Here is a 25,715-nt window from a genome sequence, read left to right as displayed (position 1 = left end):
ATCTTCTGGAATTTTTTGAGAATGTTTCCAGTAGAGTGGACAAGGGAGAACCAGTTGATGTGGTGTCTTTAGACTTTCAGAAGGCTTTCGACAAGGTCCCACACAAGAGATTAATGTGCAAAGTTAAAGCACATGGGATTGGGGGTAATATGCTGACGTGGATTGAGAACTGGTTGGCAGACAGGAAGCAAAGAGTAGGAGTAAATGGGTACTTTTCAGAATGGCAGGCAGTGACTAGTCGGGTACCGCAAGGTTCTGTGCTGGGGCCCCAGCTGTTTACATTGTACATTAATGATTTAGACGAGGGGATTAAATGTAGTATCTCCAAATTTGCAGATGACACTAAGTTGGGTGGCAGTGTGAGCTGCGAGGAGGATGCTATGAGGCTGCAGAGTGACTTGGATAGGTTAGGTGAGTGGGCAAATGCATGGCAGATGAAGTATAATGTGGATAAATGTGAGGTTATTCACTTTGGTGATAAAAAAGAGAGACAGACTATTATCTGAATGGTGACAGATTAGGAAAAGGGGAGGTGCAACGAGACCTGGGTGTCATGGTGCATCAGTCATTGAAGGTTAGCATGCAGGTACAGCAGGCGGTTAAGAAAGCAAATGGCATGTTGGCCTTCATAGCGAGGGGATTTGAGTACAGGGGCAGGGAGGTGTTACTACAGTTGTACAGGGCCTTGGTGAGGCCACACCTGGAGTATTGTGTACAGTTTTGGTCTCCTAACTTGAGGAAGGACATTCTTGCTATTGAGGGAGTGCAGCGAAGGTTCACCAGACTGATTCCCGGGATGGTGGGACTGACCTATCAAGAAAGACTGGATCAACTGGGCTTGTATTCACTGGAGTTCAGAATAATGAGAGGGGATCTCATAGAAACATTTAAAATTCTGACAGGTTTAGACAGGTTAGATGCAGGAAGAATGTTCCCAATGTTGGGGAAGTCCAGAACCAGGGGTCACAGTCTAAGGATAAGGGGTAAGCCATTTAGGACCGAGATGAGGACAAACTTCTTCACCCAGAAAATGGTGAATCTGTGGAATTCTCTACCACAGAAAGTTGTTGAGGCCAATTCACTAAATGTATTCAAAAAGGAGATAGATGTAGTCCTTACTACTAGGGGGATCAAGGGATATGGCGATAAAGCATGAATGGGGTACTGAAGTTGCATGTTCAGCCATGAACTCATTGAATGGCGGTGCAGGCTCGAAGGGCCGAATGGCCTACTCCTGCACCTATTTTCTATGTTTCTATGTTTAGAAAAGAATCATTCTTGGGTGGTGGGTGTCATGAGAATGGTCGGTATTTATGGCTACATAAAGTGCTGTAAGGAGGAAGGAGGACAGTAGGAGTGTGTGTGTGTTTTACTGAAGAGGACTTACATCAGCAGGCCGGAGCCATCAGAGGGAACAGCGTGTGGTGGCATACCACTGCAGGAGGGTGACGGCTGCGAAGCCAGGTCGCTGATTGCAGTGCAGGCAGGCACAGCAGGAGGGGCGAAGGAGCGGCAAGAGTTTGTAGAAGGAAGTGACCGGGGCCCAGGAGCGGCGCAAATCTGGGGCCCAGAAGAGGCAAGGGCCCAGGGGCAGCATGGACCAGCCCACACTGCGATATGTGTGTGTATTGGGTCCGTGCAGCAGAGCTGGTCTCCAGTCATCTTGGTTAATCCTTGCCACTAGACCAAGACCTAGCTCTGTCAAGCCCGTGTGGTGGCTGGTGTGCAACGACCACCACACGTTAAACAAATCCACGCACAGGCATCTTCCACTCCAAGATGTAGTTTAGGATCTAGAATATTAGGTCCTTCATTGAAACACCTGTGAACTCATTCCTTTTTGGCATGGAAGCAAGTCATCCTCACTTTGCGAGACTGCTTATGATGATGATGGTTTGTATACTATGCCAATGCACCGGAACCTTGGATCCCCTTGCCATTGGGTCCAAGACCTTGCTCTGTCAAGCCCGTGTGGTAGCTGGTGTGCAACGGCCACCCCATGTTAAAAGAAGTCACGCACAGGCATCTTCCACCCTTTAAAAATGAAGTTCCGGACCTGGAACGTCAGAGCCCTCATGGACAACCCCAACAGCGACGGACCGCAATGCCGTGCTCCTATCGTTGCCCGGGAACTCAGACGATTCAACGTAGACATCGCCGCCCTAAGCGAGACTCGGCGGGCAGGGGAAGGTCAGCTCAAGAAATATGGTAGTGGGTACACCTTCTTCTGTAAGTTACTGGGATTCATAGCAATAAATAAATAAATATATAAAGAAAGAAAGAGGAAGAAGGAAAGGAAGGAAGGAAGGAAAGAAGGATGGAAGGCTTCTGTGGCCTTTTAATGTTATCATGCTCACAAGCCGATAGGCTTAAACCAATTACAAACCAGGGTCAGAACCTCTCACTTTGATTCCGTCAGCTGCTTTCATCCATTAACTCCAACAGAAGTGTTCCACCAGAGCGACGGTATTTATGAAGGGAATGTGTGTGAGTCAACGAGCGCTTTACTGAAATGAAAGCCATTAGCAAGTGAAGTCCTGTTCACAGCTCACACAAGAGCCAAGACCCAGCACTGCTCGAAAGGACGCCAGTCTGAACAGATCTGGGTGTTGTAATAAACCCTAACCCATCTCTTTCCATTCATTTTAATAGGCAGACACTTGTTCTAGGTCACTGGAATTCACAATAAGTGCGCCAGGTCTGCAAGGCCTCTTTGGCCATTAATAAAATCTTATCTTGCGCCAATGCATTGATCCAAAGAAAACCTCAGGGCAGGTTCATAAGTTATCATTAAACTATTGTCTTGGAGTGAAAAGAAAGAATTGCATTAATGAATACTTAGGATATACGCACAGAAACAGGCCATTCAGCCCAAAAAGTCCATGCCGGCGTTTATGCTCCACTCGAGCCTCCTCCCATCTTTCCTCATCTGAATCTATCAGCATAACCCTCTATTCCCTTCTCCCTCATTTGCTTGTGTAGCTTCCCCTTAAAGGCAAGGTAGGTCATGCCTGCCGAACCTGATTGAATTATTTAAACTAAAGTAGTGGACAGGGGAATGTCTATGGATGTTATTTATACGGACTTCCAGAAAGCAATCTATAAAGTCCCTCATGAGAGACTGTTAGCTAAAATAAATCTATGAGCTTCAACTTTAGCAATGAGGAAAGAATGGATAGGCTTGGGTTATTTTCTTTGGAACAGAGGAGGCTGAGGGGAGATTTAATTGAGGTGTATAAAATTACGAGGGGCCGAGATAGAATGGAGGGGAAGCAACTATTTTCCGTAGCAGAGGGGTTAACAACCAGGGGGCATAGATTTAAAGTAATTGGTATAAGAATTAGAGGGAAGTTGAGGAGAATGTTTTTCATCCAGAGGGTGCTGGGAGTCTGGAACTCACTGCCTGAAAGGGTGGTAGAGGCAGAAACTCTCATCATATTTTTAAAAGTACTTGAATATGGAAGTGCCGTAACCTAAGGACCAAGAGCTGGATTGGGCTGGATAGTTCTTTTATGGCTTGTACAAACACTAGGCCAAATGGCATTCTTCTGTGTCATATACTTCGATGACTCTATGGAATTGAGGGCAAATTATTGACATGGTTAGGAGACTGGCAGAGCATCAGAAGAGTAGGGATAATGGATAAGTACTCTAATTGACAGGATATGACTTGTGGTGTCCCACAGAGATCTATGTTGGGGGCTTCAATAATTCACTGTATTTATTAATGATTTAAATGATGAGCCCATATTCAAGTTTGACAATGACACAAAGATAGGCAGCATTGGAAGCAATGTAGCTGGAAGCATAAAATTACAAAGATATTAATAGATTGAGTGAATGAACAAAACTGCGGCAAATGGATTTCAATATGGGCAACTATTTATAATCTATATTAATGACTTGGATGAAGGGACTGAGTGTAATGTAGCCAAGTTTGCTGATGATAGGAAGATGGGTGGGAAAGCAAATTGTGAGGACGACAACAAAATCTGTAAAGGGATATAGACAGGCTAAGTGGCAAAAATTTGGCAGATGGAGTATAATGTGGGAAAATGTGAGGTTATCCACTTTGGCAGAAAAAATAGAAAAGCAAATTATAATTTAAATGGAGAAAAATTGCAAAGTGCTGCAGTACAGAGAGACCTGGGGGTCCTTGTGCACGAAGCACCAAAAGTTAGTATGCAAATACAGCAAGTAATCAGGAAGGCATATGGAATGTTGGTCTTTATTGCAAGGGGGATAGAGTATAGAAGCAGAGAAGTCCTGCTGCAACTGTACAGGGTATTGGTGAGACCACACCTGGAGTACTATGTACAGTTTTGGTCTCCGTATTTAAAAAAGGATATACTTGCATTGGAGGCTGCTCAGAGAAGGTTCACTAAGTTGATTCCGAAATGAAGGGGTTAACTTATGAAGAGAGGTTGAGTAGGTTGGGCCTATACTCATTGGAGTTCAGAAGAATGAGAGGTGAACTTATCGAAACATATAAGATAATGAGGGGGCTCGACAAGGTGGATGTATAGAGGATATTTCCACTCATCGAGGAAATAGGGGGATGCCCATTTAAAACTGAGATGCGGAAGAATTTCAGAGGGTTGTATATCTATGGAATTCTCTGCCCCAGAGAGCTGTGGAGGCTGGGTCATTGAATATATTTAAGGCAGAGATAAGACAGATTTTTGAGCAATAAGGGAATAAAAGGTTATAGGCAGCAAGCAGGGAAGTGGAGCTAAGTCCATGATCAGATCAGCCATGATCTTATTGAATGGTGGAGCAGGCTCGAGGGGCAAGGTGGCCTACTCCTGCTCCTATTTCTTATGTTCTTATGTAAGTGTGGGGTCATCCACTTTTGACCTAAAAAGGATTGACCAGAGTACATAATAAGTGGTGAAAAGTGGAGGTCCAAAGAGACTTAGGGGTCCAGGTACGTAGATCTTTAAAATGTCATGGACAGGTACCAAAAATAATCAAGAAGGTTACTGGAATGCTGGCTGTTATATCTAGAGGAATCGAATACAAGAAAGTTAGGAGTCATGTTACAGCTATACAAAACCCTGATTAGACCACACCTGGAGTACTGCATTCAGTTCTTGGTCCTTCATCTTAGAAAGGATATATTGACATTGGATGGAGTGCAGCATAGATTTACTAGAATGATACCTGGACTCCAAGGGATAACTTACGAGGAGAGATTACACAAAGTAAAGTTGTATTCCCTGGAATTGAGAAGATACAGGGGTGATTTTATCAAATTTTTCACGATAATAAGGGGCACTGATAGGGTAGATAAAGAGAAACTACTTATGGTGGTTGGGGAAATCTAGGACTAGGGGACATAGCCTAAAAATTAGAGCCAGACCTTTCAGGAGTGAAGTTAGGGATCACTTCTACCACGTGAAACTCTCTTCCAAACAGCAAACAAAGCTAGGTCAATTGTTAATTTTAAATCGGAGATTGATAGATTTCTATTAACTTAAGGTATTAAGGGATATGGGGCAAAGGCAGGTATATGGAGTTAGGTCATAAGTCAACCTTGATCTCACGAATGGCGGAACAGGCTCGAGGGCTAAATGGCCTACTCTTGTTCCTAAGTTGATATGTCATAAGAATAGGAGTAGGCCATTTTACCCCATCGAGCCCTTGAGCTTGCTCTGCATTGCTAATAAATTTAGAGCCTCCTGGATGTCAAGGGTAAGATAAAGAAAAAAAGGGAAGCTTATGTCAGATTCCGAGAACTCAATTCTGCAGAAACTCTAGAGGAGTATAAGAAGTGCGGGAGTGCAATTAAAAAAGATATCAGGAAAGCAAAGAGAGAGCATGAAATAATGTTGGCAAGTAATATCATGGAAAATCTAAAGATGTTTTATAAATACATTAAGAGCAATAAAATAACTAGAGAAAGAGTGGGGCCTATTAGAAAGCACAAAGGAAATCTGTGCCTGGCGGCAGAAGATGTGGGTATGATTCTTAATGAATACTTTGCATCTGTTTTCACAAACGAGAGAGGCAATGTAGACTTTGCAATGAGGGCGGAGGAATGTGAAATATCAGATGAGATAAACATAGTGAGAGAGGAAGTATTAAGGGGCTTAGCAGCTTTAAAAGTGGATAAATCCCCAGGCCCGGATGAAATGTATTCCAGGCTGTTAAGAGAAGCAAAAGAGGAACTAGCAGAGGGTCTGACCATTATTTTCCGATCCTCTCTGGCCACAGGTGTGGTGCCAGACGACTGGAGGACTGCTAATGTTGTATCTTTGCTTAAAAAGGGAGAAAGGGATAGACTGAGTAATTATAGGCCAGTCAGCTAACGTCAGTGGTGGGAAAATTATTGGAAAAAGTCCTGAGGAACAGGATAAATCTTCATTTGGAAAGACATGGATTAATCAAGGACAGTCAGCACGGATTTGTTAAGGGAAGGTCGTGTCTGACTAACTTGATTTAATTTTTTGAGGAGGTAACCAGGAGGGTCGATGAGGGCAGTGAGTACGATGTAGTGTATATGGTTTTAGCAAAGGTTTGATAAGGTCCCACATGGCAGTCTGGTCATGAAAGTAAAAGCCCATGGGATCCAGGGAAAAGTGGCAAGTTGGATCCAAATTTGGATCAGAGGCAGGAAGCAAAGGGTAATGGTTGAAGGGTGGTTTTGTGACTGGATGGCTGTATCCAGTGGGGTTCCATAGGGCTCAGTACTGGGTCCCTTGCTTTTTGTGGTATTTATCAATAACTTGGACTTGAATGTTGGGGGTATAATTAAGAAGTTTGCAGATGACACTAAAATAGGCTGTGTGATTGATAATGAAGAAGAAAGCTGTGGATTGCAAGAAGATATCAATGTACTGGCCAGGTGGGCAGAACAGTGGCAAATGGAATTCAATCCGGATAAGTGTGAGGTAATGCATTTGGGAAGGTCTAACAAGGCAAGGGAATACACATTAAATGGTACCACACTGAAATTGTAGAGGAACAAAGGGACCTTGTGATGCAGGTCCACAGATCCCTAAAGGTTGAAGGCCAGGTAGATAAGGTGGTTAAGAAGGCATATGGAGTACTTGCCTTTATTAGTCAAGGAGGTTATGCTTGAACTGTATAAAACACTGATTAGGCCACAATTGGAGTACTGCGTGCAGTTCTGGTCACCACATTACAGGAAAGATGTGATTACACTGGAAAGGGTGCAATGGAGATTTGCAAGAATGTTGCCTGGACTGGAGAATTTTGCCGATGAGGAAAGATTGGAGATGCTGGGTCTGTTTGTTTTGGAACAGAGGAGGCTGAGGGGGAGACTTGTATATAATTATAAGGGATCTGGATAGAGTTGATAGGAAGAAGAGGGATCAACAACCTAGGGACGTATATTTAAAGTAATTGGGAGTGAGGCTTAGAGGAGATATGAGGGCAAATTCCTTCACCCAGAGGGTGGTGGGGGTATAGAACTCACTGCCTGAAAGGGTGGTAGAGGCAGAAACCCTCACCACATCTAAAAAATACTTGGATGTGCATTTAAAGTGCTGTTACCTACAAGGCTATGGACCAAGAACTGGAAAGTGGGATTAGGCTGGATAGCTCTTGGTCGGCCGGTGCGGACACGATGGGCCGAAATGGCCTCCTTCCGTGCTGTAAATTTCTATGATTCTATGATTCAATAAGATCATGGCTGATCTGATCTTGGCCTCAACTCCACTTCCCTGCCCGCTCCCCATAACCCTTGACTCCCTTATCATTCAAAAATCTGTCTATCTCCACCTTAAATGTATTCAATGACCCGGCCTCCACCGCTCTCTGGGGCAGAGAATTCCACAGATTCACGACTCTCTGAGAGAAGAAATTCCTGCTCATTACCTAATGTCCTATTTCCCTTCTGAGGGAACTGTTGACTCAAGCACAGTGAGCCATTTTAGAAATTCCTTTAATGACAAGAGTAGAGTTTGGGAAAGAAGCCGAGACACAAGCACACTTGCAATGCTATGTGCAAGTCCTTTCCAAGGCCTTGGAAATAGTGGATGCGTTGACAGTCATTTTCCAACATTCCATTGACTCTGGATCAGTTCCTATGGAGTGGAGGGTAGCCAATGTAACCCCACTTTTTAAAAAAGGAGGGAGAGAGAAAACAGGGAATTATAGACCGGTCAGCCTGACATCGGTAGTGGGTAAAATGATGGAATCAATTATTAAGGATGTCATAGCAGTGCATTTGGAAAGAGGTGTAATGATAGGTCCAAGTCAGCATGGATTTGTGAAAGGGAAATCATGCTTGACAAATGTTCTGGAATTTTTTGAGGATGTTTCCAGTAGAGTGGATAAGGGAGAACCAGTTGATGTGGTATATTTGGACTTTCAGAAGGCGTTCGACAAGGTCCCACACAAGAGATTGATGTGCAAAGTTAGAGCACATGGGATTGGGGGTAGTGTACTGACATGGATTGAGAACTGGTTGTCAGACAGGAAGCAAAGAGTAGGAGTAAATGGGTACTTTTCAGAATGGCAGGCAGTGACTAGTGGGGTACCGCAAGGTTCTGTGCTGGGGCCCCAGCTGTTTACACTGTACATTAATGATTTAGATGAGGGGATTAAATGTAGTATCTCCAAATTTGCGGATGACACTAAGTTGGGTGGCAGTGTGAGCTGCGAGGAGGATGCTGTGAGGCTGCAGAGCGACTTGGATAGGTTAGGTGAGTGGGCAAATGCATGGCAGATGAAGTATAATGTGGATAAATGTGAGGTTATCCACTTTGGTGGTAAAAACAGAGAGACAGACTATTATCTGAATGGTGACAGATTAGGAAAAGGGGAGGTGCAAAGAGACCTGGGTGTCATGGTACATCAGTCATTGAAGGTTGGCATGCAGGTGCAGCAGGCGGTTAAGAAAGCAAATGGCATGTTGGCCTTCATAGCAAGGGGATTTGAGTACAGGGGCAGGGAGGTGTTGCTACAGTTGTACAGGGCATTGGTGAGGCCACACCTGGAGTATTGTGTACAGTTTTGGTCTCCTAACCTGAGGAAGGACATTCTTGCTATTGAGGGAGTGCAGCGAAGGTTCACCAGACTGATTCCCGGGATGGCGGGACTGACCTATCAAGAAAGACTGGATCAACTGGGCTTGTATTCACTGGAGTTCAGAAGAATGAGAGGGGACCTCATAGAAACATATAAAATTCTGACGGGGTTAGACAGGTTAGATGCAGGAAGAATGTTCCCAATGTTGGGGAAGTCCAGAACCAGGGGTCACAGTCTAAGGATAAGGGGTAAGCCATTTAGGACCGAGATGCGGAGGAACTTCTTCACCCAGAGAGTGGTGAACCTGTGGAATTCTCTACCACAGAAAGTTGTTGAGGCCAATTCACTAGATATATTCAAAAAGGAGTTAGATGAGGTCCTTACTGCTAGGGGGATCAAGGGGTATGGCGAGAAAGCAGGAATGGGGTACTGAAGTTGAATGTTCAGCCATGAACTCATTGAATGGCGGTGCAGGCTAGAAGGGCCGAATGGCCTACTCCTGCACCTATTTTCTATGTTTCTATGTTTCTATGTTTCATTTACCAGTGTCATGGTCTTGCACAGAATCATTCCAATAACACTGCCACTGCCTCCTTCTGATTGTTGCTTCCCATCAAGGTTCTTCTTCCATTGACTGGGCACGGTGACATCCAACGTGAGAGAACAGATTCAAGGAGAATGTAGGAACAGACTGCAGGCACCCCACTCCCGTTTTGTGAGGCTTCACTTTGTGGCATATACCTTCGCTATATTTGCCCTGTAGACCCCGTACACTGTTTGAAGCGGCCACCCTTGAGCTAATTGAAAGGGAGAACACAGAGCGAAAAGCCAGAGGCCATCGTGAAGCTGCTGGCTAGTGCCCTCATGCATTATGCACATGTCAAGTAATCATCATCATAGGTAGAGTGTAAAGGTGCAAATTTACCAGGAAAAAGTGTGGAAATAAAAATCGACAGCTATAACAGCAAAGCTTATGTTTTTCCTGGGCGCATGGAGTTAATCATCATCATAGGCAGTCCCTCGAGATCGAGGAAGACTTGCTTCCACTCTAAAAGTGAGTTCTTAGGTGACTGAACAGTCCAATATGGGAATTACAGTCTCTGTCACAGGTGGGACAGACAGTGGTTGAAGGAAAGGGTGGGTGGGGAGTCTGGTTTGCCGCATGCTCCTTCCGCTGCCTGCGCTTGTTTTCTGCATGTTCTTGGCAACGAGACTCGAGGTGCTCAGCACCCTCCCGGATACTCTTCCTCCACTTAGGGTGGTCTTTGGCCAGGGACTCCCAAGTGCAGCCCAGCTAAATCTCAGTGACCCATTGATCTGCTGCCCCACCACCGTGAACAACTCGTCAAGGTCACCGAGACTGCCGTCGGTTTCCGTCACGCTACATGCCGACTCTTTGCCCTCTTTACCTTTACAGAAGCAGCGTGAAGCCCCGGCCAGTGATCTCGAAGGAGGCCCACCTTTCACAGCAAGCCTCGGCCTCACACCAACACAGTGACACACACTGTAAGTAGGGCTGACCATCCTCCAGGATTGCCCTGGAGTCTCCCAGAGTTAAAGATTACCCTCTCACAACACAGGCAGCGAGCAAACCCAGGAGAAAAATCATCGGGCATGTGAAGAAAAATGGAGTGCTTTCGTCATTTTCTTTTGAACAGTTTCTCTTGTTACTAATAAAAAATATTGGAGAAAAAATGCTGTTGGACCGAGTGAGGCAGTTGGAGATGGGAGGTCATAAAGAAGATGAAAGACCTGCATTTATATAGCCCCTTTCACGATCGCAGGATGTCCCAAAGCACTTTCCAGCTGAGCCTTTGAAGTGTAGTCACTGTTGTAATGAAGGAAACGCGGCAGCCAATTTGCACACAGCAATCTCCCACAAACAGCAACGCGATAATGACCAGATAATCTGTTGATTGAGCGATAAATATTGACCAGGACACCAGGGATAATTCTTTGAAATAGTGCCGTGGGATCTTTTATGTCCACCTGAGGAGGCAGACGGGGCCTCGGTTTAACGTCACATCTAAAAAACAGCACCTGCAACAGTGCAACACTCCCTTATTACTGCACTGGAGTGTCAGCCAAGGATTTTGTACTCACGTCACTTGAATGGGAATGGAACCCACAACCTTTGGTCTCAGAGACGAGAGTGTTATCTGTTGAGCCATGGTTAGCACCTGTGATGAAATTTCCAAGAATACATCCAACCAGAGTTAACGGGCTCTGACCATGGGCGATGGAGACGGTGAGATAGACAAAGGCATCATTGGGCGAGTAAAGGTGAGGCAGAGCAATTGTCACTGGCTACGCAAAAGTGAGACGTAGGTCGAGTAATGGAGTCCAGGCCTTGCTGCAATACTTGGGATTCAGGGCTCATACAGAGATTGGCATCTGAGCGGGATTGACTACGTGAATCGATTGTCTCCATGAGCCAATCACATTGCTGGGTTTTGGGGAGCAGTGATGGGCGGGGGCAAGTCGGGTGCACTGACGTCTGTTGTTTCAATTGACTTGCTTGTCTGAAGTCATCGGACAGAGAGAGAGAGAGAGAAATGATCAGCAATAAACTGCAACATCAAGGTTAATATTCAGGGATCTTGTGGCCAGTCCAGATCACAATGTAATTTACCATCACCGACACAGCTGCTTGTTATTGTCTATTGTCCAAGGATAGATATAACAGCTGTAATTCAAAAGTGTGTCTTTGCTTCTGTTCATTTATCCATTTACTGCTTAATAAATCTGTTTTTATCTCAAGTCACAGTCCACTGAAGTGTTTATTTAACTTTTTTCAGGAAGATTATGTGAGGGCATGTGATATAATCAGTAAACCAAAGTGCAGTGATGAGGGTTTGCTGTTCAGTCCTTCAGCTTGCTACAAATTCCATAGATTTCAGTAAAGGCACACTCCGGGAAGATAGGAACAGGAGTAGGCCATTCATCCCCCTCGAGCCTGTTCCACAAAAGACACGAGTCAACCAGTTGGGTTTCTACGACCTGTTCACGTTTACTGATACCTGCAAACCTCCGAGATCCCTGCACTTCTCCAATTCTGGGACTTGAAGGAGGAAAGAGAGTTAAAGAGGCAGAGAGGTTTAGGCAGGGAGTTCCAGAGCTTGGAGCCTCGGCAACAGAAGGCGCGGCCACCAATGGTGGAGCGATTATAATCAGGGATGTTTGAGAGAGCAGAATTAGAGGAGTGCAGATATCTCGGGGGCTGGAGAAGATTACAGAGATAGGGAGGGGCGAGGCCATGGAGGGATATGAAAACAAGGATAAGAATATTGAAATCGAGGCCTTGCTTAACCGGAAGCCAATGTAGGTCAGTAAGCACAGGGACGATGGATGAGCGGGGTTTGGTACGAGTTAATACATGGCAGTCGATTTTTGGATCACCTCGAGTTTACGTAGGGTAGAATAAGAAATAGGAGCAGGAGTAGGCCATACGGCCCCTTGAGCCTGCTCCGCTATTCAATAAGACCATGGCTGATCTGATCATCACCTCCCGGGTGCCAACGTGATTTTAACTTTCTTTTTGTTTCGGTATCTGGGAAATGCAGCTTTGAGTACGGCAAGCAAAGAAAGAGGAAAAGATTCCGTGAGTGGGCTGGCATGATTTACGTTTGCGCTGTCAGCCTTCAAAAACAATCTTTGTTCCATTTTACTGTCAATTTGAAGAGCCAGGTTTACTGCTAACAGAAGCGATTGATCAGTGTGCTTTCTCAGCCACTGACAGTAATAAATGAAATTGCGTAATGCAAGTATTCGCACCATGAATATTTAATGACAAACAGCTTGGGTGAAAATTGCTCCTCGCTTGACAAGTGACTCCACTGTGAAACTTGAAACAGTTTCGTACGTGGTTGGTTCCCTGCTCACAGAAGGCTGCGTGGCCAAATAGTATATATTTCTGATGATATTCTCGAGGTAAATTTTACCTGGGTTCCTGTGCTGTGACTGTGTTCATCATAAATATTTGTGCTTTTTCTCCCTGAAACCTCTGCTGGTTATTGCGAATTACCTTGGTGTAATGAAGCACCATGAATGGGGAGTATCTTTATAAAACAACAGAGTCGCTGTACATGCATAAAGACTCTGGACGTGAAATTGCCCCTTTTTAATAGCCCTGTTAGCACCTCCGGTTTTTGCTCGGGGGAGAGGGGCGCTATTGCCTCCCGGAGGTGCCGCTATGGCAGCCCCGTGCCCTGCGGTTATCCCCCCATGCTGACCCTTTAACGTCCTACGGGGGAAATTGCCCCACGGTCCGCGATGCCAGCATCACGAGTCGCGAAGCTGGCCGACATCTGCTCTCGTGGCGATGCTGAAACGGGATGGCGCCAGCGCCCTGAGCTGCCAACTTCTTTAGTTGGCCCGGTCGCACGCTGCCCGTGGCCCAGCGGAGGCCATCGGAGGCCATGCAGAGTGCGCAGCGACCCTCCCCTTTAAGTGAAGCAGAGGAACGTTGACGCACATCAGTGCTACGCAGAGCACCTGTGTAGCGCTCGGCTCCCCGTCCTTTCAGGGGCAGTGAGGGCAATTCCGTGGCGGGGGTGGGACCTCCGCGCCAGGCACTAAACGTCCTGGCCCAGAAAGGCTACTTACCCCCCCAGTCGGGGCACAGGGCAATTTTGCCCCCTCTCTGTTCATAGAGCTCACTGGGGACTCTTTACTCTGCATTTATCTGGAGTTGGTGTGAAGGGGGATTGTTCAGCACCCGACAAAGAGCCATCAAGCTGTTTTATTTGAAAGCATGAGGCAGGGAGGTTGTCGCCGTTCGTTCATCGTCGCTGGGTCAAAATCCTGGAACCCCCTCCCTAGCAGCACTGTGGGAGCGCCTTCGCCGCACGGACTGCAGCGGTTCAAGAAGGCGGCTCACCACCACCTACTCGAGGGCAATTAGGGATGGGCAATAAATACATGCCTTGCCAGCGATGCCCACATCCCAAGAACAAACTCCGACCAAGCGAGAGATTCCTCACTCCCCCGGAGGTCCGGAGTCTTGGAAAGTTTTTAACGTGCCTTCCCACTGCCGCCAGAATCACAATGGAGCTTCGGGAAGGAATAACCAGATGGGAGGAAGATCGTGGGGCAATTTCAGTGTGATACGCGGATTGATACGCAGGAACTGTGAAACCTGATGCACCTTAATATCAATACGTGTGGGGTGCGTGACCAATATACTGCATTTTATGGCTCATATATCAGCCCAGACACTGGCCCAGAATTTGCTGGTGCGGGACATCTCTCGGCGTGTCCCGTGTGCCGGAATCTTTTCCTTGCCCGTCAGCTCGAAAATGGTTGCACCGCAAATTGTTGAACAACCAATTGTCGCGGGCAAGGTCAGCTGGGACCTCAGGAATGACAGGGCCAAGTGTTTGTCTCCCGAAGCAAGGAGATTTAAGGATAGAGAAAGAAACGGAGGAACGATGAATTAAAAAAAGAAAGGCTTGAATTTATATAGCGCCTTTCACAACCACCGACACCTCAAAGCACTTTACAGCCAATGAAGTACTTTTTTTTGAAGTGCAATGTGGGAAACGCGGCAGCCAATTTGCATACAGCAAGCTCCCACAAATAGCAGTGTGATAATGACCAGATAATCTGTTTTGTTATGTTGATTGAGGGATAAACATTAGCCAGGACACTGGGGGTAACTCCCCTGCTCTTCTTTGAAATAGTGCCATGGGATCTTTTATGTCCACCTGCGAGAGCGGATGGGGCCTTGGTTTAATTCGAGTGGGACTTGAAGCCACGATCTTCTGACTCACAGACACGTGTGCTGCCTACTGTGCCACGGCTGGTTAGAGTCAAATCAGAAAAATAAAGAGGGGGAAAGAAAGATTGGATTAATAGAAAGGGAATAAAAGGGACAGAAAAGAAAAGTAAGAACAAAAATTAGAATATTTAAAATGTAATTTGTTTTTTAAAATGTAATTTGAGCTGTGAGGAGAATGCTAAGAGGCTGCAGGGTGACTTGGACAGGTTAGGTGAGTGGGCAAATGCATGGCAGATGCAGTATAATGTAGATAAATGTGAGGTTATCCACTTTGGTGGCAAAAACAGGAAGGCAGAATATTATCTGAATGTGACAGATTAGGAAAAGTGGAGATGCAATGAGACCTGGGTGTCATGGTACATTAGTCATTGAAAGTTGGCATGCGGGTACAGCAGGAGGTGAAGAAGGCAAATTGACCTTCATAGCGAGAGGATTTGAGTATAGGAGCAGGGAGGTCTTATTGCAGTTGTACAGGGCCTTGGTGAGGCCACACCTTAAATATTGCATTCAGTTTTGGTCTCCTAATCTGAGGAAGGACATTCTTGCTATTGAGGGAGTGCAACAAAGGTTCACCAGACTGATTCCTGGGATGGCAGGACTGACATATGAAGAAAGACTGGATCGACTAGGCTTATATTCACTGGAATTTAGAAGAATGAGAGGGAATCTCATAGAAACATATAAAATTCTGATGGGATTGGACAGGTTAGATGCAGGAAGAATTTTCCCAATGTTGGGGTAGTCCAGAACCAGGAGTCACAGTCTAAGGATAAGGGGTAAGCTATTTAGGACCGAGATGAGGAGAAACTTCTTCACTCAGAGAATTGTGAACCTGTGGAATTCTCTACCACAGAAAGTTGTTGAGGCCAGTTTGTTAGATATATTCAAAAGGGAGTTAGATGTGGCCCTTATGGCTAAAGGGATCAAGGGGTATTGAGAGAAAGCAGGAATGGGGTACTAAAGTTGCATGATCAGCCATGATCATATTGAATGGTGGTACAGGCTCGAAGGACTGAATGGCCTACTCCTGCACCTATTTTCTATGTTTCTATTCATTCAGGAGACGTGGGCATCGATGGCAAGGCCAGCTTTAAAAAAACCTCTCAGAACAATTTACTACCTATAGGAATGAGAACTCACAGTTTCAATTGTTCCCTTTCTGGGCCAGATAGGTTGAGTGGCATTGCAGGAACATAAATCTTGCCATTAAAAGGGTCCTTATGCCATTAAGTACCAGCCCTAACTCCTTGCGGCGACGAGTTTAATTCGTTTTCTTAAAACTAGTGGGGAGGTTGATAGCGAGATCCCATTTTCTGATTCTAGCGGTGGAACAGCGCAAATCGTCCAGCAACTTGTGGCGATTCACAACTCACGGGGTAACTCCCTTCCTCATCACAAATTGCTGGTTTTTTTTTAGCCCCATTAGACTCGCCATTATTCTCCCAGCAAATCATGGGCCAATGTGTGATATTCCTGTCTGAACATGTGCTGAGTCACATTCCTCTGATTGCCATTTGAAGTGGTGCTCACGTCTACATCAAAAATGGATGGATTTTGAACACATTGAGATTTGTTTCATTCGCTTTTGGAATGTGGGTTTATTTATTCCCTGTCCCTAGTTACCTTGAGTAAGGGACAAAGTGTGGGAGAGGAGTCACATATAGGCCAAACAAAGTACCTCTTCCTGAAGACCAAACAACAACAACAACAACTTGTATTTATATAGCACCTTTTTACGTAGTGAAACGTCCTAAGGCACTTCACAGGAGTGTTATAAGTCCAAAAAATTAATTTGACACCGAGCCAGATAAGAAATGACAGCAGATGACCTAAAACTTGGTCAAAGAGGTAGGTTTTAAGGAGCGCCTTGAAGGAGGAAAGAGAGGTAGAGAGTGAGTTCCAGAGCTTGGGGCCTAGTCAGCTGAAGGCACAGCCACCAATGGTTGAGTAGTTGAGCATACAACAACCATTTGGATTCAGAGGGTCTGTAAGCTTATTTTTTACGAGTCGATCTCATGCGTCATTGAACATGGGGAGTTATGACTAAGAGTAGTTCTTAGGTTAAGTGGGGTTGGAGAACGGGCGATAATTAGAATAAAAACAGAAAAAGCTGGAAATCTCAGTGGATCAGGCAGCATCTGTGGCGAGGAAGCAGAGTTAACGTTTCGTGTCGACGACTCTTCGTCAGAACTGGAGAGTGTTCGAAAAGAACAAATTCCTAACAAGCACTGAAAGGGGGAGGGAGGAAAGAACAAAAGGGAAGGTGTGTGACAGGGTGGAAGACAGGAGAGATTAGAGAAACAAAAGAGATGATGGCCTTCAAATGGTAATGCCAGGAGTTAGAAAAAATTAGTCGAGATAGGGTGTGAATGGCGGGATAATGACCAGCTGCCATTAGAGACAAGGAGAAAAAAAGAAGGAAAGAAACAGACTCTGAGAGGCTAGGGGTGTGGGGGGGGGGGGGGGGCGGGGGAAAGGGAGCTAAAGATTGGCAGCGGTTACGCTCTGAAGTGTTTGAACTCGATGTTGAGTCCAGAAGGCTATAAAGTGCCTAAACGATAGATGAGGTGCTGTTACTCGAGCTTGTGTTGAACTTCGTTGGAACAGTGTAGGAGACCGAGGACGGAGAGGTCAGAGTGGGAATGCAGTGGAGAATTAAAGTGACAGGCGCCGGAAGCTCAGGGTCACACTTGTGGACTGAACGGAGGTGCTCCGCAAAGCGGTCACCCAATCTACGCTTGGTCTCCCCAATGTAGAGGAGACCACATCGTGAGCAACGAATATAGTGTACTAAATTGAAAGTGATAATTAGACAAGGGCAGGGAGGAGGTAGAAGAGGCCACGGGGGGGGTGAGGAGAAATTGGGTAGGAGGAGGGAGAAGGCAGAGTAGGCCGAAGGGAACGGAAAGATCAAGTGGGGTTAGCGGCCGAACAAGTAAAAGGGGGGAAGGGGCAATCATTTCAAAAATGTTAAAATATAAAATATAAATACACATACACTGATGTAAAAAAAAAAATCACAGTTAAATACTTAAAGAACTATGAAAGAGGTTGAGCAGGAGGTGTGGATAGAGGGAGTGGAGCTAGGCCCAGAGGCCTACTTTTGGAAATTTAAAAAAAATGTGAGTATAAAGTACAAAATAAAAGTTCAATACAAATATTGATGTAAAAACTTAAAACATAATATGTGAATAAGGTGTCAGCTGTGGCTCAGTGGGTAGCACTCTCGCCTCTGAGTCAGAAGGTTGTAGGTTTAAATCTCACTCCAAGGACTTGAGCACATAAATCTGGGCTGACACTCCAGTGCAGTGCTGAGGGAGTGCTGCACTGTCGGAGCTGCTGTCTTTCGGATGAGATGTTAAACTGAGGCCCAGTCTGCTCTCTCAGGTGGAAGTAAAAAATTCCATGGCACTATTTCGAAGAAGAGCAGGGAGTTATCCCTGGTGTCCTGGCTAATATTCATCCCTCAATCAACATAACAAAAACAGCTTATCTGGTCATGATCACATTGCTGTTTGTGGGAGTTTACTATGTGCAAATTGGCTGCCGCGTTTCCCACATTACAAGAGTGACTATCCTTCAAAAGTACTTCATTGGCTTTAAGGTGCATGAAAGGCACTATATATGCAAGTCTTCCTTTCTTAAACATTGGGAGTCTATCCAGAGAAGGAAGCTGTAACTCTGACTGTGGTCGTGGTCTATGGAGGCTTTGCAGCTGGAATGACGTTTGATCTGTGGAGGATCTGGAGCCTGTTGGCATGACTGAGGAGTGTGACAGCTAATAAAAGTCCTACTGATGGGATACCCACTGGTATGACAGTGTAGATTAACAGCCAACTGTTTAACTCTCTCTAAAATAGAGAATGCGATTCAGACGCTGATTTTAATACGTGAGATATTTTGAGAGGGCAGCACAATGTCTCTGTTTTTGGGCACCATCGGGGTGGTGTTTAGAATTGTTCAGTCCCCTCTCCCTCCATGATTGCATGATGTCTAAATCTGGGAGCACTGCTGATGAGCAGCAAGTTTAAAATTCCCTCTTCAGTGTTCTCTGCTCTGCCACTCTTATTCCTCCCCTCAAATTAGGCTCATGTAGGCCCACATTTGAAAGCAGCTCTCTAGAATCATAAGAACCATTGAAATTCACGGCACAGAAGGAGGCCATTTGGCTCTTTGTGTCTGCGCTGGCCACAAAAGAGCTATCCAGCCTCATCCCACTTTCCAGCTCTTGGTCCGTAGCCCTGTAATTTGCAACACTTTAAGTGCACATCCAAGTACTTTTTAACTGTGAAAAGGGCTTCTTCCTCTACCGCCCTTTCAGGCAGTGAGTTCCAGACCCCCACCACCTTCTGGGTGAAAGCATTTCTCCTCAACTCCTCTCTAATCCTTCTACCAATCACTTTACATCTCAGTGCCTTGGTATTCAAACCATCTACATGCCCATTCTGCAAGTTTATTAAAGTCGTCTTGTAATTTGTTGCAGTCCTCCTCAGCATTGCCTATCCCCCCACCTCCCGCAAATAAGGTGTCATCGATACTCCCTTGCATCCAGAACGAGGTTGGGATGCAAGATTATGAAAATGATGAAGGGGCTGTCTTATGAAGAGAGGTTAAGCAGGTTGGGCCTGTACTCATTGGAATTTTGAAGAATGAGAGGTGATCTTATTGAAACATATAAGATTCTGAGAGGGCTTGACAAGGTACTGCAGAGAGGATGTTTCCCCTTGTAGGGGAATCTAGAACTAGGGGTTATAGTTTCAGAATAAGGGGTCATCCATTTAAGACAGAAATGAGGAGGAATTTCTTCTCTCAGAGGGTCGTGAATCTTTGGAATTCTCTACCCTAGAGAGCAGTGGAGGCTGGGTCATTGAATATATTTAAGGTGGCGAATGACCGATTTTTGAATGATAAGGGAGTTATGGGAATCGGGCGGGGAAGTGGAGTTGAGGCCAGGATCAGATCAGCCATGATCTTATTGAATGGCGGAGCAGGCTCGAGGGGCCAAATGGCCCACTCCTGCTCCTATTTCTTATGTTCTTATGTAAGCCGTTAATTGTCACTGAGCGAATCCAGACAGACACTTACCAAGTAATGGCGGTAACCAGTTCACATTGGCTTCGCAGTGGGAGTCCAGGAAGGTCAAAACTTCACCCTTGGCCACCGAAGCTCCTAGCAATCGAGTTCGGATCAGGCCTTCCCTCTTCCTGGTGCGCATGATCCTCACTTTTGGAAATCTAGCCATGTATTCCTCTAACCGTTCTTTCAAGTGCTCTGGAAAGAAAAAGAAGGAAACACTTGAGCCCTTTGGGAGAGGATTTTTTTCAACACTTCAGTGAATACAAGACGTAAGGATCGTGAGCAGGAGTTGGCCGTACGGTCCCTCGAGCCTGCTCCGCCATTCAATAAGATCATAGCTGATCTTCTACCTCAACTCCATTTTCCCATCCTTCGATTCCCCTAGAGTCCAAAAATCTATTGATCACAGTTTAGAATATACTCAACATCTGAGCATCCACAGCCTTTTGGCGTAGAGAATTCCAGAGATTCACAACCCTCTGAGTGAAGAAATTCCACCTCATATCAGTCTTAAATGGTCGACCCCTTATCCTGAGACAATGGCCCCTAGTTCTAGACTCTCCGGCAATGTTCTTACTTCAGTGTGCAGGTTTCAGTCAATTGATCAGAATGGTAAAAGCTCTTTTCATGTTGTAAAGAGTTTGTGCCCTCTCAGTAATTTATTTTTGTACCTAGTTTCTCCCTTCACCCACCCTTCCATCTCACTCTCCTGAAGGCGTTGACTCCTTTCTGGGACACAGTTCCATTAAGGTTGCTCACCCAGCAGTGCCTCACCCAAATGGCCATTGATCACACATCAACCCAGACAGCAGGTGTCAAAGGCCATTTGACTGCCCCCTGCCGATGACCACACATGTGTTGTCCCAGCAAGGGTCAGTGCATAGTGACCCCATGTCCATCTTCACTTCACTCACCCAGGGCTATTAGCACCTCTACTGTTGAGAAGATCTAAGTCAGAGCGGACTGCGGACTGAATCTTGGCTCCTCCAGGTTCGTGCATTGCACTCACTACAGCCGCAATGTTTTGCTTGTCTTCCTGCCTACTAGGTGTTAACATTTAAAATTAATGCTGCATTTCAATGTACCAAGTATGATTGCCCCCACCTCCCTCCGACCCCGACCTCCTGCACACACACACACATGCTGCATCTGCCCACGCTCCAATCATCGACCAAGGTTATGGTGATGTCCAATCCAGTCGCCCTCTTCGCTGCCGACGCCCTCCTGCACCAGTTCGCGCTGCTCCCTAAAGTGATACACCGCCACACTGCTCCCAGGGGCCGCTCGCCACTCGCCAATCACACACACAGCCACATACTCACACAGACACATTCACATACACAGACTCACACACCCACCCCCGCCTCCCCTCCCCACACACACACACACACATACTCACACAGACACATTCACACACACAGATTCACACACCCACCCCCACCTCCCCTCCCCACACACACACACCTACATACTCACACATACACATTCACATACACAGACTCACACACCCACCCCCGCCTCCCCTCCCCACACACACACACCCACATACTCACACAGACACATTCACATATACAGACTCACACACCCACCCCCACCTCCCCTCCCCACACACACACACCCACATACTCACACACACACTCACATACACAGACTCTCACACACTCACATACACAGACTCACACAACCCACCCCCACCTCCCCTCCCCACACACACACACCCACATACTCACACATACACATTCACATACACAGACTCACACACACACCCCCGCCTCCCCTCCCCACACACACACACCCACATACTCACACACACACATTCACATACACATACTCACACACACACACTCACATACACAGACTCACACACCCATCCACAACTCCACCACCCCCGCCACACACACCCACATACTCACACACATACTAACATACACAGACTCACACACCCACCCCCAACTCCCTCCGCCCCACACACACACACACCCCCACATACTCACACACACACACATTCACATACACAGACTCACACACCCACCCCCACCTCCTCCTGCCCCACACACACCCACATACTCACACACACACACTCACATACACAGACTCTCACACACACTCACATACACAGACTCACACACCCACCCCCACCTCCCCTCCCCACACACACACACCCACATATTCACACACACACACTCACTCTCACCCACTCCCAGCTTCCAACGCACGCACACTCACTCACACACACCCATAAACACACACATAAACACACACACTCACGATGATGAAAAAAACGAAAAAGTAAAACATTCGCTGCTACGAACTGGGCAGTTCCATAAAGCTGCATTTGATACACTGGGCCTTAATTAAGGAGCTGTGGTTAAAAGAAAAAGCTTTATATAGCACCCTTCACCACTTCAGGCTACGTCAAAGCGAATCACAGCCAATTAAGTACTTTTGAAGTGAAGTCACTGTTGTAATGTAGCGAACGCGACAACAGCACTTTGTAAGTACGGCACTGGAGTGTTGTTATATTTTCAGTATCTCACAGAAACACACACAGGCAGAACATACCGGAACTCACCAGAGTCAGGTGACCTGTTCCCTTTATTATAAACAGCACTGGCTGCAATGCCACAGGAGTCCACAGGTGGAGCTATATATATTACACTTCTCCCTCCTTAATGAAGAAGTAATTATAAAAAAATAATAATCATCATACATAACTTGCATGGTTATACATAACAAAAGACTTATTTTGCCATATTTACAAATCAAACTTAACCCCTGGTTTTCTGTTTCGAAGAGGATACCTTAGCTCTCGAACAGAACCTTGCAAACATGGTGTCAAATTTAAACTCATTCGAGGCTGATCCTGAGGAAAGTTTTCCTCCAAGGGATGCCCTTCATTTCCATTTGAACTCTCTCTAACTTCAGACTGTTTGTCTGCCTGACTCGGACTCAGACTTAAATTCTAACTTTCTCTTGGATTGGTTTCCAGTACATTGGATGCAGGATATGCTCCTAGTGTATCAAAACTATCCGATGAGTCAGAAATAATTGAATCATTCCCACCTTCAACTACTTCCACATTGGTAGGTAAAATATGATCAATGTGAACAAACCTAACCTGTTCAAGATCAAACATCTTGACCAAATCTTGCGAGGATCACCACTTCCTGGTAACCATTTTAACCATTTATGGTGATAGAATTAGAAACATAGAAAATAGGTGCAGGAGTAGGCCATTCGGCCCTTCGAGCCTGCACGACCATTCAATAAGATCATGGCTGATCATTCACCTCAGTACCACTTTCCTGTTTTCTCTCCATACCTCTTGATCCCTTTAGCCGTAAGGGCCATATCTAACTCCCTCTTGAATATATCCAATGAATTGGCAACAACAACTCTCTGCGGTAGGGGATTCCAGAGGTTAACAACTCACTGAGTGAAGAAGTTTCTCCTCATCTCAGTCCTAAATGGCTTACCCTTTATCCTTCGACGATGTCGCCTGGTTCTGGACTTCCCCAACATCGGGAACATTCTTCCTGTGCCTAACCTGTCCAGTCCCATCAGAATTTTATATGCTTCTATGAGATCCCCTCTCATCCTTCTAAACTCCAGTGAATACAGGCCCAGTCGATCCAGTGTCTCCTCATATGTCAGTCCTGCCATCCCGGGAATCAGTCTGGTGAACCTTCGCTGCACTCCCTCAATAGCAAGAACGTCCTTCCTCAGATTAGGAGATCAAAACTGAACACAATATTGCAGGTGAGGCCTCACTAAGGCCCTGTACAACTGCAGTAAGACCTCCCTGCTCCTATACTCAAATCCCCTAGCTATGAAGGCCAACATACCATTTGCCTTCTTCACTGCCTGCTGTACCTGCATGCCAATTTTCAATGATTGATGTACCATGACATCCAGGTCTCGTTGCACCTCCCCTTTTCCTAATCTGCCAGATAATATTCAGATAATATTCTGCCTTCGTGTTTTTGCTACCAAAGTGGATAACCTCACATTTATCCACATTATACTGCATCTGCAATGCGTTTGCCCACTCACCTAACCTGTCCAAGTCATCCTGCAGCCTCTTAGCATCCTCCTCACAGTGCCATCCAGCTTAGTGTCATCTGAAAACTTGGAGATATTATACTCAATTCCCTCATCCATATCATTAATGTATAATGTAAAGAGCTGGGGTCCCAGCACTGAGCCCTGCGGCACCCCACTAGTCACTGCCTGCCATTCTGAAAAGGATCCGTTTATTCCGACTCTTTGCTTCCTGTCTGCCAACCAGTTCTCTATCCACATCAGTACATTACCCCCAATATCATGTGCTTTAATTTTGCACACCAATCTCTTGTGTGGGACCTTGTCAAAAGCCTTTTGAAAGTCCAAATACACCACATCCACCGGTTCTCCCTTGTCTACTCTACCAGTTACATCCTCAAAAAATTCTAGAAGATTTGTCAAGCAGGATTTTCCTTTCATAAATCCATGCTGACTTGGACCGATCCCGTCACTGCTTTCCAAATGTGCTGCTATTTCATCCTTAATAATTGATTCCAACATTTTCCCCACTACTGATGTCAGGCTAACCGGTCGATAATTTCCCGTTTTCTCTCTCCCTCCTTTCTTAAAAAGTGGTGTTACATTAGCTACCCTCCAGTCCATAGGAACTGATCCAGAATCGAGAGACTGTTGGAAAATTATCACCAATGCATCCACTGTTTCAGGGCTACTTCCTTACTACTCTGGGATGCAGACTATCAGGCCCCGGGGATTTATCGACCTTCAATCCCATCAATTTCCCTAACACAATTTCCCGCCTAATAAGGATTTCCTTCAGTTCCTCCTTCTCACTAGACCCTCGGTCCCCAAGTATTTCTGGAAGGTTATTTGTGTCTTCCTTCATGAAGACAGAACCAAACTATTTTTTAACTGGTCTACCATTTCTTTGTTCCCCATTATAAATTCACCTGAATCTGACTGCAAGGGACCTATGCTTGTTTTCACTTATCTTTTTCTCTTTACATATCTATAGAAGATTTTGCAGTCAGTTTTTATGTTGCCAGCAAGCTTCCTCTCATACTCTATTTTTCCGCTCCTAATTAAATCCTTTGTCCTCCTCTGCTGTATTACAAATTTCTCCCAGTCATCAGGTTTGCTGCTTTTTCTGGCCAATTTATATGGCTCTTCCTTGGAATTAACACTATCCTTAATTTCCCTTGTTAGCCATGGTTGAGCCACCTTCCCTGTTTTATTTTTACTCCAGACATAGATGTACAATTGTTGAAGTTCATTCATGTGATCTTTGCATGCATCCCTAATTTCTTGTTTGCTGCTGTCCCCAACCTCACTACTACTGTTTGGTGGTCTGTACACAACTCCCACTAGCGTTTTCTGCCCTTTGGAATTCCGTAGCTTCACCCATACCGATTCCACATCATCCAAGCTAATGTCCTTCCTTACTATTGCATTCATTTCCTCTTTAACCAGCAATGCCACCCCACCTCCTTTTCCTTTCTGTCTATCCTTCCTAAATATTGAATACCCCTGGATGTTGAGTTCCCAGCCTTGGTCACCCTGGAGACATATCTCCGAGAGGCCAATTACATCAAATCCGTTAACTGCTATCTGTGCCGTTAATTCGTTCACCTTATTCCGAATACTCCTTGCATTGAGGCACAGAGCTTTCAGGCTTGTCTTTTTAACATACTTTGCCCCTTTAGAATTTTGCTGTAATGTGGCCCTTTTTGATTTTTGCCTTGGGTTTCTCTGCCCTCCACTTTTACTTTTCTTCTTTCTATCTTTTGCTTCTGCCCCCATTCTATTTCCCTCTGTCTCCCTGCATAGGTTCTCATCTCCCTGC

At 45.6% G+C, this 25,715-nt stretch overlaps 1 protein-coding gene across 1 annotated transcript in view; it reads right to left on the bottom strand.

The window, feature by feature from the left end:
* The window catches only part of galntl6 (polypeptide N-acetylgalactosaminyltransferase like 6), a 1,584,079-nt gene that overhangs the window by 264,141 nt on the left and 1,294,223 nt on the right, over positions 1 to 25,715 (bottom strand). The window contains exon 5 of the mRNA XM_070895622.1: positions 19,862 to 20,047. Coding sequence (XP_070751723.1) covers positions 19,862 to 20,047 — 186 coding nt within the window. The remainder of the gene's footprint in view (positions 1 to 19,861; positions 20,048 to 25,715) is intronic.

The sequence above is a fragment of the Pristiophorus japonicus genome, chromosome 1 (assembly GCF_044704955.1).
Source record: "Pristiophorus japonicus isolate sPriJap1 chromosome 1, sPriJap1.hap1, whole genome shotgun sequence".
Taxonomy (NCBI): domain Eukaryota; kingdom Metazoa; phylum Chordata; class Chondrichthyes; family Pristiophoridae; genus Pristiophorus; species Pristiophorus japonicus.
This window is presented reverse-complemented; position numbering and strand designations above follow the sequence as displayed.